Source organism: Rattus norvegicus, chromosome 13 (genome assembly GCF_021556685.1).
Source record: "Rattus norvegicus strain SHRSP/BbbUtx chromosome 13, alternate assembly SHRSP_T2T, whole genome shotgun sequence".
In the NCBI taxonomy this organism is placed as follows: domain Eukaryota; kingdom Metazoa; phylum Chordata; class Mammalia; order Rodentia; family Muridae; genus Rattus; species Rattus norvegicus.
In genome coordinates this window covers 82,990,729-83,007,332 of record NC_141546.1, presented here as the reverse complement: position 1 = coordinate 83,007,332, position 16,604 = coordinate 82,990,729, and the positions used below count along the sequence as shown (strand labels likewise).

Sequence of the window (16,604 nt, the reverse complement as noted above, 5' to 3'; positions counted from 1 at the left end):
AGAGAGGCTCATAAAGTGCCATCCCAAGGTGCTTCCTAAGCCAGACTGGAGATTCGATGTTGATGATGATGATGATGGTGGTGGTGGTGGTGGTGGTGATGGTGGTGGTGGTGGTGGTGGTGGTGTTGATGGTAATGGTGATGGTGATGGTGATGATGGAGGAAAAGCTCTGGAACTTTTGAAGCCATTATTATATATTTGGGGAGATGTTGGCTCACTAGGTGAATGAGAAACAAGGCACATCTTTGGGGGGAAATATGGTAGGAGCAGAGGTAAGTAAGGCCCAGCCTCAGCGAGGTGAATCTTTAACGGAAAACAAAGCTAGTGCCTTACCCATCTCTCTGCCAGCCATTGATGTATTTTAGCCAGAGCCTTGTGATACAGACACACTTTGATCGTGCCAATCATGATGCCCACTGTCCCTCCCCTCGGGGTGGGTGCTTCTAGCATAAGTATGGGGGTAGGGAGCTGTCTCTCAGGGCTCAGAGGGAAGGAGTGGGCACTCTCCCTGAGTTTCTGGTGTCACAAGTGTGCAGAAACAAGCAGAGGCAGCAGCAACAAAAAACCCATCTGAAAATCTGAGCCTAATCGCGCCCATCTGCTCCGGCGCTGCTTCCCCTCGCTGCCTGCCAGGATGTCTGCTGCAGACGCTAAGTAGCGCATTATTTTCCATAAGTTGCAATCATTTGCTCGAAATCTACTTCTCCTTTAAAATGTCCCCTGGAAACCAGAATCGGCGTCTGAGAAGGCCTGTTCAGGATAGAACGTAAGTGCCTGAGCGCGACTTCAGGATAAGTGCCACCCACTTGGCCAGCAGGTGCCTATGTGTTCATGAGTCAGCCACTTAGCTGTGCTGGGAGGAGAGGGAGAGGCACCATGGAGGAGAGCCCAGGAAGACAATGCTACCCTAGAGGGCTGAGTCCCTGGGGAAAGGTACAGGTTCTGAATACCCTACTGAGACAAGCTCACACACTCACCTAAAGGCAGCAGGCCAGCTTTCTTGGTCTCTATGAGATATTTGTCTCTTTTATGTAGAGACTAAACAAGGGATTGTGACAGGTATGCTTTGCAACCTAGAGCTTCAGAACCCTAATGCCCTGCCCACATCCTACCCACCAACGCAACCAGGGTTCCTCAGTTCGTGTCTCTCTCTGTGATGAGACTCTAGACAGTCAGCGTTCAGTGTTCCTATCTGGTCTTTAATCTTCGTTGACTGGGGGCTTCTGGAGATTGCCAGAAAGTTCTGAGAAGCAGAAAAAGCCTCTTGTTTGTCTCTGTGCTGCTGTGTTCTGTCTCCCTTGTATGGAGAATGGCATAGCCTGGTGACTTGTTATCAATAAAGGTTGGGGAGCCGGTGGCTTTTGAGATGGGGTTCTTGAGATCACTGTCTTGGCAGGACAGGTGTGTGCTGCTTTAGAAAATGGAAAGTTAATGCACATGCGCACAAACCCAGTGTCTTAGCTGAGGTGATGTGTGGAAGCCATAACGAATGGCTGCTCTTCATTCTGTAAGTAGAGCAGCCCACCTCCCTCCCAGTCCTCCGCACCTGACCCGTTCTGAAGGCAGCTTTGGCTCCAAGCCTTACTTTACTGTTGTGTGGGGAAGCATCGCTGTGTATCTGTAGGTATGTTTCCAGCTCTTGGTCTAAAATAGTTAGAACTTCCCCTCCGATTGCTACATCTCTTCTATTTGCCTCCAGCTTCAAGGTCAGTTGAGTTTAATTTCCACTGAGCATGGTATTATCACCTCTTCATCTTGGAGGGAGCAAGGCACTCCTAGCAGCTCATGTGCACACCCTCCTCTCCCCGCCCCTGCATTCCTGGTCAAAGTCAATGACTCTTTTAGACCACTTAGTACCCTAGCCAGGTACCATCTTCTTCCCAGGTTCACTCACCAAGACTTCTGGCTTCTCCAGCCTCCACTCATGGCTCTGGGGGAATCCAGGAGAGGCCCCCTAGTGGCCCAGCCCCTTTCTGTCCAGTGGAGAAGCTCTCCTGTCACTGGCTTTTGCTGTGAGCTGCCCCCCAAATCTGCCTCTCTCTAATTCCCTGTAACTCTCTAACCAACATGAAATCGCTCTGCTTTCTAGATTCCTATCCTCTTAACAGTTTGTATCAGCTTGGATTAATTAAGCTGCCAAGAGTAAACAAAACTCCGGAAAAATCCCAAAATATGGCTTAAACAAAATGCAGCTTTATTCGTCTCTCATTCTCCAGAGGCGAGAGAGCCCACGCTGATATCCAAGTTCACGCACGTCTACATCACTCGCATCTACCTCTTGGGTGTGACTTCCAGTGCCCCATCCATCTCATAGCATACCAAGACTGCTAGGGTGCCGTCTGCAGAAGAAAAGGAGAAAGCCACAAGAAGGGCGTTTTCCCTTTTCAAGAAGTTCCCAAAGAGTTGTACCCCTCCTTCCTTTTGCCTCTCATTGGTTGGGGCTCTGTCACGTGGCCTGTGAGCTGCACCCAAAGCTACAAAGTTGCCTTCTTCCAGGCAGCTGTGCACACTGGGGAAAAATCAAGTTGTCAAAAGTTGAAACAAGCAGATCATGCCTTACTCTCACCTCTGTGCCAGCCTTCAAGGTGGTCTCTTGCCCAGGTCCTATCATAACAGTCACCGAGCTGCATGCATATTAATGTGGTTGACACGCACATTTCAAAGGTTGCTCTGTTGCCCTCAGTGGGGGTTGAAGTGATAATGGTTGTCAGAGGCCCCAAGAAGTCTTTTCTTTTGGCTCTCTGCAAGCATAATGTGATCTTCCTTTCTCTCCTGACCTTTGGCTTCTGTCCTCTTATTCAGGGAGGTCACAGGTCTGACAGACAGGGAAAGACAAATAGAATTATACAGGCCAACGAAAAGTTGGCGGCAGCTAGAACACAGCACCTGTTTCTAGATCCTGACATAAACTCCTTGTCTGTCTGTCCTTGGTCTTCCCACCTCCTCTTGGCTGTTACCAGCAGAGGTTAGCATTTCCATCTTGCTGAAGGGGTGGGGTGGGGTGCTCCTTCAGCACCTGGGAAAATACCACAGCATGTATGTTACCTTCTACACCATTGGAAATTGATACACAGATTGTATGAGGACTAGGTTGTCCAAGAACTTGGCAAATGCCCCTCAGGGTCTGTGAACATCTCCAGGTCACCCACTCTATTGTAAAGGAAGCTGACCCCAGATTATTCAATGGGAAAAAAAAACTTGGAAAGATTTCTTTGAGAACATGATGGTTTTTATTTTAAACTTACTTCTGGGCTGGGTTAGAGATAACTTGTAGAGTCCTTGCTTAGCATGCAGTGGGCTCTAGGTACAACCCCTAGTCCCACAAAACAAACAAGTAAGCAACTTTGTGCTGATGGCACCGTTAAGAAAGTTAGACAGAAAAATATCTCTGCTACTATTTAGTTTGTGAATATGGCCAGGAAAGTTTCGTTGGCTCAGGGCTGATATTTGTTAGCCTAAGCATTGACATCCATAAGGTGAGAGCAAGCGCCCGCCCATGCCACACATCCTGCGGTAGCAGCTGGTTTAAATGTTTTAAATATGGAGTTTCTCTGTGAGCACTGAATCCTAACCAAATTTCAAACTGAAGCCTGCTTTCGTAAACCTCGGGATATGAATGGAGTCTTTGCTCTCTTCTAACTGGAATTTATCTATTTTTAATGGAATTCTGAAAGCAACCACTAAAGGAGAGACTTCTAGGCTCGCTTGTCTGACCGAGGTGAGGTTACTTCCGAGTCGAATGGTTCCCGAGGGTCTCTCTCGAAGCCTTTCAGAGTGGCAGAGATATCCAATGTGAGCCCTGAAAGGCTGGGAGGACACAGATGCTTCCTGGCTTGGGGAGAATGCAGTCCAGAGAGTTTATATAAAAAGCAGACCACACACAACTTAGGCACAGCAGGGAGGAGGAGATAGGTGGGTGGGTACCTGTGACATCTCCTGTGTTGAGTTTAGACCAATAGGTAAGTCTGAAGGCAACAGAGAAGCTATTTCAAAAGAAAAGCCAGTGTGGGACCCAAGAAACAACATCCAAGGTTGTCCTCTGGTCCTCCTCCTCCAATAAATAAAACACAAGAGTTTTAAAGCAGGGGGACCTTACAGTGCTTAGGAGATTAGTAGCATAGGAGCCCCAGCAACAGGGAAGGGGGAGAAAAAGCAGATGCTATATTGGCATACATTTTATGCACTGAAGAATGATTGGTTTGTGGGACATGATGCTGTTACTGACCAGGACTTGTTCGTCCTCACACGAGTCCTATGTGTATGTATTTGCCCATGCCCGTGTTTGTGGGTGCACTCACTGGCTTGTGCCAGTTCTTTCTTTGTTACACATTTGTAACATATAGGAACCAGACACCAGACTCTTAAGTCTGTCATTTCTGGTCCTTTACCAGTGCATCAGCCCCGAAAGGCAGTGTCTCACAAAGTGCAGGGGAGACTCCTACTTACGTTGTATGTAACCGAGGGTGATAATGAACTTCTGATCCTCCAGCCTTCGCCTCAGGAGTGATGTAGTAGTAATAGGTCTGAGCCTGTGTTAATCCCAGCACTCCCGAGGCAGAGGTGAGTTCAAGGTCCTCCTGGTCTACATAGTGAGTTCCAGGACAGCCAGGGTTATGTAGAGCCCCCTTCCCCCCAAAAAAACCCAACCAAATTAAAAAAAAACATCATTGTCACTGTCATCATCGTCATAAATAACAATAACCTCATTTTACTCATAGTCTGAATGGTGACAAATCAGTATCATCACTACTTATTTCATGACGAGGAAACTGAAACTAAAATGAGGCAAAGTCCCCCAGCAAGAGTCTGGAATGTGGGTTAGCATGGGATATCCCCGCTTCTATCTCATTGTACTTTCCTCAAGGATCCTTAAGCTGCATTGTAGAACTGGGTGAAGAGAAGCCTGAATGTACACTTATATTTTCTTGGATATTAGAGTTTGCTGGTGGGGTTGGGGAACTTATCATAGCCAGCAAGAACCAGGCAATGTTCTGGACATCTTAGGATGACTTTAATCCACAAAATGTTTTCAGCTTGAGGCAAGAACGCATTAAGGAACCCCTCCCGCCTTCCGTAGTGACTTGCTGTAGGAGATGCTGTTGTAGAGAGAAGTCTTCCTCTCTGTGGAGAGCGCAGCATCCTCCAGCTACTGGCTCCATATCTCCCATGCTTCTTATGTATAACTAAGTAGGAAATGGTTTTCCACATCCTGAGTTCCCATGTGCAGCCCAGGCCTTACACACCCTACCCTGGCCCTCTCCCCTACCTCATTCCCTTTCCTCAAATGTCTTGAGTACACAGATCTGAGGGCAGAGGTCATATGAAGCCATGCCCCAACCCCCAACCTCTGTAGCTTTTCTTGTTACAAAGAGGGTTTCCTGAGCCACTGTAGAAGCTTTATCTATTAAGATCTGTAAGTCCGTCACCAGGCAGCCGGCACTCGTCCAGAAATGCAGGCGCCTGTTGTCCAGTGAGTTAGCTTTCTCCCTGCCAGCTGGCCCGGGGAGACTCGGTGTGCCAAGCAGGGAACGTGTGAATGGGATCCATGCCCGTACATCCCTTGAGAAGTACAAGTCCTGTGACCAGAAGGGCCAGAAGTTAGCCCAGAGAAAAGACGGGAAAAACTTGGTAGGTCTCTAGAGAAAACTCCTAAACATAAATGCTCAAAATAGTAAAAACCATCCCCAAGAGTACCCTGTATTTTTGTTTTCATCTCCTGCCTTAAAACTTCACCCGCAGTGCACGTGTTGCGGCTCTGGGCCAAGTGGGAAGAAATGAGTGCATTTTCCAGTTCCTGGCTAGAGCACCCTTTGAAAATCAGGGCAGCCATGATACCATAAGAAACACTCCGTAAATATGCTCGCACTGAAACACTTGAAGACCTCACTATCTCGTTGTTGGAAGGAAGTTGACAAGTCCTTTTCTGATCCCATATGCTGTTTATATATACCTGCTCATTAATGAACCCAGGAAAATATTGCAAGGATTGAAAGATATCTTGTCTTCATACCAAATGGTGACACTTTAGGAGACCACTGACCCGAACAAACTCCTGTGTGATTCGAAGGGGACAATACCGTGTATCAGAGTGATTCCCAGATCTCCAGATTCTGTGCACTGGAATCCTCTGAAGAGGCCATTCTAGGCCAGCAGCCAGGAAGATTCCCGCTTGGTCCTCTACAGTCTGAGTTCCGACAGTGAACTCCGATAGGCTCTCTCCTGAGCCTATCCATCAACCGTTGTCTGGCAGCTGCCTGTAAATGCCGGATTGTGAAACTGGGGAAATCAAATGGTTAATCATTTCCATTTACTTGATAGACGACTCTTTAAAATAACTCACCAAGACAGCTTTTCATCAAAGACAGAAGAGGCTTGAGAACTGGGAGGGATGAGCGCCCATAAGTACAACCCCAAGCTTCAGGCTACTAAGGAATGGGAGATATGGGTCCCGACACGGTTTAGAAGAATCAGCGCCTAGCTTAGTCCTTTTCCTGCTGGAGGAGTGTCCACCAGTATGTGGATGATGACTGTGCCTGTCAGAAATGACACACCCTGAAAGGTCGGGGTGGTGGAGTAGTGGGGTGGCGGAGATCTACAAATCTGAAAGCAGCTGGTGTAATCTTAGGCCTCAGAGAAACCCTTCACAGATACTGGTCCTGTGCTTGGCTCTCCCTCACTCCAAAAGCCATTGCCTTAATGTCAGCATAGTCTTACTTGTTTAGAATGGTCACATTTGAAAGGCAGATCTTAGTTTTGGGAAATGGGTGTGGAAGAGATGGGAGAGAAAAAGCGTTCTCTCTGTACAACTTAGAACCGGAGGGGGGTGCACACACCAGGAACTAACTGCCTGGCCTAGAAGGGTGGCGGGACACAGATGCCTAAGATGCCGTAGTCCTACATCCTACTCGGCTGCGTGCACAAGAGCTCTGAAAGGACCTGAATAGATGCACGATACCTGAGTCATGAGATCATGCTGGGTCACCACTGGCTTCTAGGAGCTCACTCTCTTGGTGGCAGGAGCCTGCCTTATTTTTAGCAAAGTTACCCACCTTTATAATCTGTAAGTGTGCTAGCAGAGTTTGTGTTTATATTGCCAGGTGATGATGCAATTCAGTGTGCACAAAGGGTCCCAGGGGCTAAACATTTTCCAGTTTCTAAAAGTACAAGGGCAGACTACTCCTAGCTCCTCCACTGGCTTCAAAGTCCTGCCTGGCTTGGGGTTGGTAGCTCGTCTTGGAAAGACAGAACTCCAAACTGCTCCAGAGACTGTAAAAATCTAGCTTCTGCCTTGGTGCTTTGAAACCATGAAGAGGCTTTTTAGCCTTGTGTCTGTCCAGGGGTTATCTTTTCCAATGGTCTCTTTATCTGGCCCAGCTAAGCGAGTTTCAAGTTTTACTCCATACCCTGAAACAATGTCCTCTGCTAATATGCTCTCCTCCCCGTCTGCCCACATTTGGGAGCTCAAATCTGAGCAGATCCCAGTTCCCCAGCTCCATGGAGATGTTGGTGGCTGTTGGGACCCTTTAAACAAGTCCTCGGTGGGGAGAGAGTGCCCTCTAGTGGGCACCAGCAGGGAGCGGTTCCCGAGCTGTATTGCTCAGCCAAGGACAAAACAATCCTTTGCACAGCCCTCCCACTGGCTCTCTTGAATGTGCCTTTGGGTTTGGTTTGTTTTTCTCCTTGTGTGAAGAAAATAAATAAAGATTGAACCGCAGGTGGCCAGTTGTGAGAGCTGCTTCAACCAGGCTGTGACAATCTCCTTATCTCTGGAGTTTTAGCACAGGATTAACCCTAGGGCAAGTGATAACAGCAATGTGACTTCTGGTGCCTTCTAAAGACTGTGACAACCTCTGTGTAAATCACTTACCCGTCGTGACTGGTCTCTGTCTTTATTGGAATGGGAGGGGGTGATTTGTGGGTAGGAAACTCCTTCTTTAAGAATTATTACCTAAACCGGGATAAATACCTTGGTGTTAGGTACAGCCAGTGGGGCTGTTAGAACCCTGGATGCACCAGCATGCACAGGCATGGGGACCCTTTAAAGCCCAGTTTCACGGAAAGCTCTTGGGCAGGAGATGGAATGGGAAGAAGGGAGGGGTGCCGGGCACCCATCAGGGAGGCGGCAACCTGATCATATGTGATGGCTGCTGGATTAGGTAACAGCTCGGTTGGTTGAAATTGGATCTTGGAGGACGAGTGTTAACATCTCCGGTGTCCCAGTGAAAGGTTCATTTGAGTCTTGCATGGTGCTGGAGAGATAAAAAGGAGCTTTTAAATACACATTTTGTCTCCAAGTCACCAGAGTACTGACTTCAAGCCATAAATAGGAAGCGTCACATCTGTTAGCCGTATCACTTATTTCTTTAATGCTGGTGGGATTTTCTTTTTAACTGACTAGTTGAACAGTTTCCGGGTCAGGGAATTCATAGACCTGGTTGTTGTTGTTGTTGTTGTTGTTGTTGTTGTTGTTGTTGTTGTTTACTAGAATCTTGAAATCTTGTCCTAGGAAGAAGCAAGGACCTGCAAAATTCCCTGCCTTCTTTAAACATACATGCACACCCCAAGACCATCAGAACAGTCGCCTCCCATGTACTATGGCACAACAAAGTGTTCCCCTATTTGTGTCTAGCTCTTGCACATTTTCCAGTGTAGTCTTTCATGAGTAGAATATAATTTAAATGGTGCACTGTTTGGGGGTGGGGTGGGGGGGGGTCTTTCTGGACTTTTTTTTCCCTGCATCTTTTCATTCTCTTATTTTCAAATTTCTGGTAGAACACGTCTATAAAACAATTGTAATAAGTCTTCGCAAACCCACTTTCCTTTGAACGAGTATTTATTTAAAGCATTTACCGTGTAAAAAAATTCAAGCGCCTTTATTGTTGCCAGCCCCACTGCTCCGTAGGTAAATCTTCTTTCGCCACCGAGGAATGCATCCCAATGCACTGTCTGCAGAGACTTCCAGTCTAGGTAGGCGAGGCATGTTATTATACAATAGGCCACCATTGTTGGCCGCATTCCCTCTACAGCGTCCTTAGGGAGATCCTCGCCTTATTGAAAAAGATCAAAAATATCAAGGGCAAGCAAGATATTCATTAGGTTGAGGAGAGTTTATGAGGAGGAACTTGGTTGTTTAAAAGCACCCAGGCACAGGCATGACTGAAACCCAGAGGAGTAGGGAGAGAGAATGTGCTGAGGAAATATCGGGTATATGGGAACCAACAGTGCGAACCTGCTCATGACCACCTGCCTGATCCGTGCTCTCTGAGTACCAGTTGACCTAGCTTTATTCTTCCTCGTGATTGGTTTTGCTAAAGCTGGGAGTTTAGGAGGCCATCTTTGGCACCTGTTTTACTGGAGGAGAGAAGTGCCTAACATTGCTTTGGAATGGCAGGTGCCAACGGATGGGTAGCACGTTCTTTTTGACAGTGCTGCTGTGGGTGAGAAAGGATGATATCATGTCTTAGTGATGGGTCACGTGCAAGGGCCATAGGCTGCAGAGTCACCAGGAGACACCTTTGGACATATTACTGTCTTATTTAGCATCATGGGAAAATTATTTTTTTCTTTATCCCAACGAGTTTGATTTGGTTTCTTCTTAAGGAAATAGACTGGATCTCTGAGTAAGAAGACTTGATTCAGAGATTGGTACAGTGGGATGTATTTGTAATCCTAGCATACAGTGAAGGCTAAGCAGGGCCCTTATGAGCTTGAGACCAGTATGGATATGTATAGTAGGACTTTGTTGAATGAATGAATGAATGAATGAATGGGGCTTCAAATATTGCCTCAGAACAGAAAAGCAATATTCATTTTTCAATAGCTCAGGGGTAATTTCTTCTTTAAAATTTGTGAAGAGTTCATATATATATATATATATTTTTTTTTTTTGATAAAGTGGTTAAAATTCACCAAGCGAAGAGACATACCAATAAGCCCTATAAACGATGCCTTCGTACCTACCTCGGATGTGATGACAGCTGGACTTTGAGGCCCAACATGTGGAAGATTAGATGCTCAGTGTCCTCAGAGCCTGGCAGGCCACAAGGAGTGTCCCCATCTAGTTCCTATGTTAAGGAGCCTTTTTTGGTGTTGAGTTTGTCTGAGGATTTTGTAGATCTGAGTAAAAATGTGCAACGTAGAGAAGAACATGACTCTATTGTCACTTAAAGGGCTGTTTCTATAGGAAGTTTGAGTCTAACAGAATTAGATTTCATGGAAGGGGGACCCTCCAAGTATACCTCTACAATCATTTCACCTTACGGTTATCCCCGCCGTATCAACTTGATTTGTGCATGGAAGAGCTTTTGGTATGAAAGGGTAAAACTAATGGGTACCCAGATATTATAGCATGCATGAAGATAGGTTTCTTTTCTGGTCTATATCTTTCCTTCCTTCCTTCTTTCCTTTCTGTCGTCATCAAGCAATACCTTTGATAACCTTTCCTACCAACTCTTGACATTCCTCTTGTGTTGGAAGAAAGCCATGCTGTAGTTTTCCTTCTGGACCAGGCATGCACTGTCACTTCATTCTGAGGGGTGCTATCTGTTGTGAGCCAGGAACATGTGGGTACAGCCAGCAGTGATACTCACATCATTATGTTGAGTTCATTCCTACCTTCCCCACCACAGCCCCTGGAGGAGGGAGAGCTGCCTAGGAGACAGCTAGCTCTGGTCTGTCCTCTTCGTACCCTAAACAGCTCTTGACTCTCACAGTTCTTGCGCATCTACTAGGACCTAGATCTCCTCTCCTCCATCCTTGCCCTTCCCTCCTCTTCTGTTCTCAGAATTCTCTCCATTTTTTTTTTGTTATTGCTTTTGGTTTTTTGTTTGTTTGTTTTCCCAACACTGAAAATGGTCTTCTTGTTCTCTTTCAACAAAAACTTGGCGACTGATGACACAACTGGATTTAGTTGAGTGGTTTGTTTATCAGAAGGCAGGCTGTGTTCAGGAGGCACAGAAGCAACTCTCCTGTGAGCCATTCTGCAAACTCACTTCATCTCCTTCAGTTCAAGTCACCCCCACCCACAAAGTTGTGGTGCTTCCCTAAAACATAGCCTGGTTTTGATCTGAAACTTTGTTCTACCTGAACTCAGGGTTGGGCAAATCCATGAAAACAGCTTCTTACAAACACCACACCCTCACTTTGCACAGGACAGAAAGCTTACCACCCACCATAAATGGAGCTCTGTTTTCAAAAGCAGCATGTCCTATGCCAGGGTCGATTTGTCTTTGTATTTTTCTACACTACTCTCTATTCTTTCAGCCAGTCCAGGGAAAATCTCTCAAGATTTAATTCCATGGACTGGATTTACCTTGCTGAAGCTATTTCGGAAATGACAGCACAGGTTAATTCAATATTACAGTGAAAGTTAACAGAGTAAAAGCCACAAACAAAAATGTAAAGTAAGAGATGCTCTTTTTTTGTTTGTTTGTTTGTTTGTTTGAAACCTGGCTGTTTGAAGATTAAAGTAAAAAAAATCACATTTTGTTATAATTAATGTTTGCAGTCCTACATTGATGGTAGTAAAACGCATATAACGGGAATTTTGTCAGTTTTGTAATGTGCAGGTTAGCGGCATTAACTAAATTCACATGGTTGTGTTTTCGCTATCCATCTTGTTAGGAGGTGGGTAGAGACAAAGCCTCATATGGCCCAGGCTGGCACTCATGAGCAAACACACCTACACTCACACATGCACATGAACACAAATACACAATGATGACCTTGAACTCCTGGCCTTCCTGGGTTCACTAAGTGCTGGGATTATAGCTGTGACCCACAGTGTCTGACTTCCAGAAACTTCTTTCGTCTTCCCCAAGAGAACCCCCACATGTATCATACTAACTCTCCCTTGCCCCTTCTTCTGGTCTCAACCCCACTGTTCTCCTATCCTAGGTATCTCATATAAGTAGTTTCTTTGGAGCAAAGCAGGTATCTCCTTCCACATTCCCATCTTCTCAGTCGATGTCCTTCCTGTCCTCTGATCTCCACATACCATATGACACTTGATCTGGAAGCTGGCTTAACTGAGGGAAACAGTTGGATTCTTATAGTTTGTGTCTGGTAAATGATTTCCGAGTTGCCGCTGCTAATCCTTTCTTTTTCCCTTTGTCTTTCTCCGTAGTTTTGAGTATTCGGGGAGCCCAAGAAGAGGAGCCCACAGACCCCCAGCTCATGCGACTGGACAACATGCTGCTAGCAGAAGGGGTGGCGGGGCCTGAGAAGGGCGGAGGCTCGGCAGCGGCAGCGGCAGCAGCGGCAGCTTCTGGGGGTGCAGGTTCAGACAACTCAGTGGAGCATTCCGATTACAGAGCCAAACTCTCACAGATCAGACAAATCTACCACACAGAGCTGGAGAAGTATGAACAGGTAACCATACCCCTATAGACTGGGCACCATGGTGGTCATTGGCCAAGGAAGGGCAGAACAAACCGCAGCCTCACAGCCTATGAACATGTCTTGGTCAGCCTTTCCCATAGGTCAGGGCTTATCTTAGAACCTTGAGTCCCTTCAAGAGCCTGTTCTCAACTATTGAAAACCTAGGCCTTACATGGGACAAGATACTATAACCATGATGTTGCAAATGATGACTGAAAGAAATATGAGTGGCCAATGTAAGGAGTCTCCTGTGCTGGGAACTCTAGAACATCTGTAAACATAGAACATGCTTGGCTCTCCCTAGAGCACACAGACCATTGTCAGAATTGCAACCCAATTACAGGGATCGCTGGCTTCCTTCGGCCGATGCTTGCTGTTAAGTTGAAGAACATTACTCTTTTGAATGCTCAGAGAATTCCATGGGAAGGGACATTTGGACCTGACCTTTCCATGCTGGGGTCAGCTGAGCCAAACGTGCCTTCTTTTCTATGTGTGATATGTGGTGTGACATACAGTTCTCCACAGAGATAATAAGTCATCTCAAGAGCTATTCTAGAGCCACACCACCTTCAATTCCAGTCCTAGCATTTTTCTGATGGTGTCATATATGTGCATGCCGTACCCCAAAGATAGAAAACTGTAGATTCACAAAGGGTCATAGAAGTCCTTTGGAAAGACTAGGATTGCTTTAAGTCACAAAGTAGCATAAAGAAATGAGGTACCATATAATGCCAGAGCTCTCCCTGGTAGGGAAAGCCCACCTGTCCCCCATAGACTGGGACTTCTATATCAGTGCCATTACTCCAGCCATTGTGAACCGCAGTGCTCTGTCAGGTGTCCTTTAACACCCAGATCTCCTGTTTCTTTAACCGACAAATATATTCATTGTCCCTGTTGGATTTGATGCTGAACTCCAGCTCTATATGAATGTCTTTCCTTGAATTAGATTTTCTTTTACCATTTTTTTGTGGGCCAAAAAGGAAGAGGGGGGCAGAGAACAGTCTACTTATGATTGCCTAGTTAGCCAGCAAATGTGAACGTAATAGAAAATTTAAATTTTAAAACAGAAATGGGCATTTTAAAATTTAAAGTGGAGAAAGGTTCATGAGCGCACCCCTGTCCACCTTTGGAGTGGAAACCCACAAAATCCACTCTCTTACACAGGAGGAGATGCTATGCCTCCTTAAGTTAGTCACAGTGAAAATTCAACCACCAGACAAGGTGCAGTGGGAGCTGAAGGGGAGAAAAAAATAAGTCAGCATGTTTGGAACTATGAGAACACTACCCTATGTGTTCTTGAAAAAGAACACGTGTTCTTGACACATCTTGGCTCCCAGAGACTTTTCTCAGGTCCCAGGAGAGTCTGGGATGAGTTGGTCTACCTGCTAATGGTGCTTTTCTCCACCTGGGTCATCCCGAACCTGGACTCTGCACTAACTCGGTGGGACTTTAGAAGATGCACGTGCAGACTTTTCTTATAAAGATCTCCAGATGGCTTCTCAGTTTATCCCCTCCATACTACTCTTACTTCACCTTCTCCAGGAAGCGTGGCCTCTTCCCATCAACCTGCCTAGACCTGACACCTCAGGTAACTCATGCCAGTTAATCAAGGCATGAAAGAAACGTAGAATAAACGCAGCTTCCTCCAATCGCGCAACTGCGATGCGTGTTAGGCTTGAGGGTTTTGATGGATGGCTTCATTGTTAGCTTGGGATGTATACAGCACAGAACTGATTTCTCCATTGAAACTCCGTTCTCTCTTTCCTGTTGCCATGCAAAATTCCACCGCTCAGGCAGTAGTAGCCCATTCAATAACGTACTCACCGCGAAACCTCTGGTCCAGTGCAATCTCGCTTGATCTTCAAGCCACTTTGATGTTGGGTGCCTAGGACTGTCTAAGGACGTGAGGAAGGTGAGGTGGAAAATGGGAAGCATGATGCTGAGGTCACATATCCGGTGAGGAATAGAAGTTGACATAGAATCCTGTTGTGACCCTTGGGCCAAGGGCTATTGTTAAAATAAGGCCTGCCTCCATTTAGTAAATATAAGGTAGTCAACACTGAATAAGAAGTGTGTCGTTATCTCTTTGGGTTGGACTGCTGACATCAAACTAGTGGTAAAAATGTTTTCTCTAGAACTTTCTCATGGATTCCTTCCTATTTGAAATCATAAAGATGTCAGAAGTGAAGAATTTAGGGAAAACCCTCGGGTACACAACAGATTATGCAAATGTAGCAGTGGCCAACTTGTCCTGTGTATTTATTAGATCTGGGAAACAAAGCATCATGTCCCCTTATTTATGCAGACAGTTTTGGGGGGTAAGAAGTGAATTCTGCTTAACACATTCTGGATGCTTAATAATTTATTAAAATTAGTTTGTTAATTATAATAAATAGCACCTTGTGTGGCGATGGCGCTGTTAACCTTTTAGCTGGTGTGTGTGAAGAAGATCCATCTTCTTCATTCTTCTGCAACACTTCCTCATGGGGGCTTTGTTAAATGTAGGGAACCTCAGTCGAGTAAAATGTCATCCTCCGTGTTAGTAGTTGTCACTGTCAATTCTGCTACCTTTGTTTTGTTCTTTGTATACTGATAACAAGTAACCGCACAATAATTAACTTCTAACTCATCCCTCACCCCCCAGCCCTCCAAATAGACCCACCTGAACGAGCTATTTCATACAAAGGTTATTAAATAAAGAAACATCTAGAAACTGTCATCCCTGTTAAATGACATTAATAAAACACTTCTGTAGCAAAAAAAAAAAAAATGTTGGTGGCGAAGGTAGTTAAGAGCTAACATACTTGTATTCTTGTTCCTTTGAGTTCGTCAGCTTTCATAAATGATGCCACTGGAGTATTGACTGAGCTGCATCTCCGGTGCTGACCTGGGCTAGGATAACTCAGTACACAGCAAAGGGAGCTCTTAGATCCACTTATCTCTGTGAAGGAGCCTAGTGCCTCTTCTCAGTCAGAAGAAGTCAGGAAGATGGGTTGACATGCAGGATGTTGGGCAAAATCTAGAACCTTGTGAGGTTCCCTACATGGGCTTCTCTTTAGTTGGTAATGTCTCCTGCTATCCCTGGAAAGCTTCTTTGTAGAAGCTCTGCTCCACAGGTAGCTTGAGTTCTTCACGCTTCCCTTAGTTGTCCACAGCAAAGACCATTGGACCTTGAAAAGTCTATAACGTTTTAACCTCAAATACATACCTTACTGGTACACTGTGAGCTCTTGAGTGAACAGAAGCATCCCAGCTTCTAACGTTGCAATGGCAGGGAGCTGAGGGGTTGCTACAGGCGGTTCAGATCCTAGAAGAATCTGGATCATTTTGCCCTATGTATCTAAGACAGCCTCGGTTGTGTGTTCTCCCAGCTGTTTAGCGGCTGCTTTGCTCTACCACAGCAGTGGGTGGAAGGACCCCACTGTCCTCTCATTGTGGAGCATCAAAGTCCCCGGAATAAAATGCCCTGACTAAACACCAGATATTGTGAGTATTTTGATTCACTGTAATGGAGCGTGTTATTATTAGCCAAGCACTGTGGCTTTCCAACCGAGAGCTGGTAAATTTGACAACCCCTCCTAACCTGCAGCTCTTGCTCCCTGATAGTTCCCTCGAGGTAGGGATGCTGCAGCCCAGCAGATTGCATTGTTTCCTCAGAAAGATGGCTGTGCTCTTGCTGTGAGCCTAGCCCTTTATTCTATGTCATAGGGCCTCATAATCCCTGCCAGCTCACTGCCAGGTTTCACTTCCCTGTCTTTGTGATACAGTTCCAGAGCCTAGGTTTAGTTTGGGAATAAAACTGTAACAGACACTTTTCTGAATAGAGAATGCTACATAGACCCATCTGTGGCTTGCTCTTCAGCATATTCCTGCAGAGTAGAAAAGGGGACATTTATTGTCACATTTATTTTACCAAGACTGAAATGAAGTCTGCAGATGTTTACTCTTGTCAGGATAGTATGGTGGATTTCTTAAGTCGCCTCTATATTTATATTATAATAAATAGTTTAAATAGTTTGCCTGAGTGGTTCTAAGTCCACTGTGTGCACTGCCCAAGGAGGCCAGAAACGGGCATCAGATCCCCTGGAGTTGGAGCTACAGGTGGTTGTGATCTGCCACATGGGTGCTGAGAACAAAACTCGTGTCCTCTGCAAAGAGTCCTGCCAGCTTTTGAGCCATCTCTCCAGGCCCTGAGTCCTCTTCTGTGTCACGAAGTCATAATGAAG

General features: G+C 45.8%; 1 protein-coding gene across 7 annotated transcripts in view; it reads left to right on the top strand.

The window, feature by feature from the left end:
* Pbx1 (PBX homeobox 1) overlaps positions 1–16,604 on the top strand; it is a 309,646-nt gene that overhangs the window by 206,174 nt on the left and 86,868 nt on the right. For all 7 annotated transcript variants that reach the window (XM_087580979.1, XM_087580978.1, XM_087580975.1 and 4 more), the window contains 1 exon segment: positions 12,125–12,369. In XM_087580979.1, the coding sequence (XP_087437105.1) occupies positions 12,125–12,369 (245 nt within the window).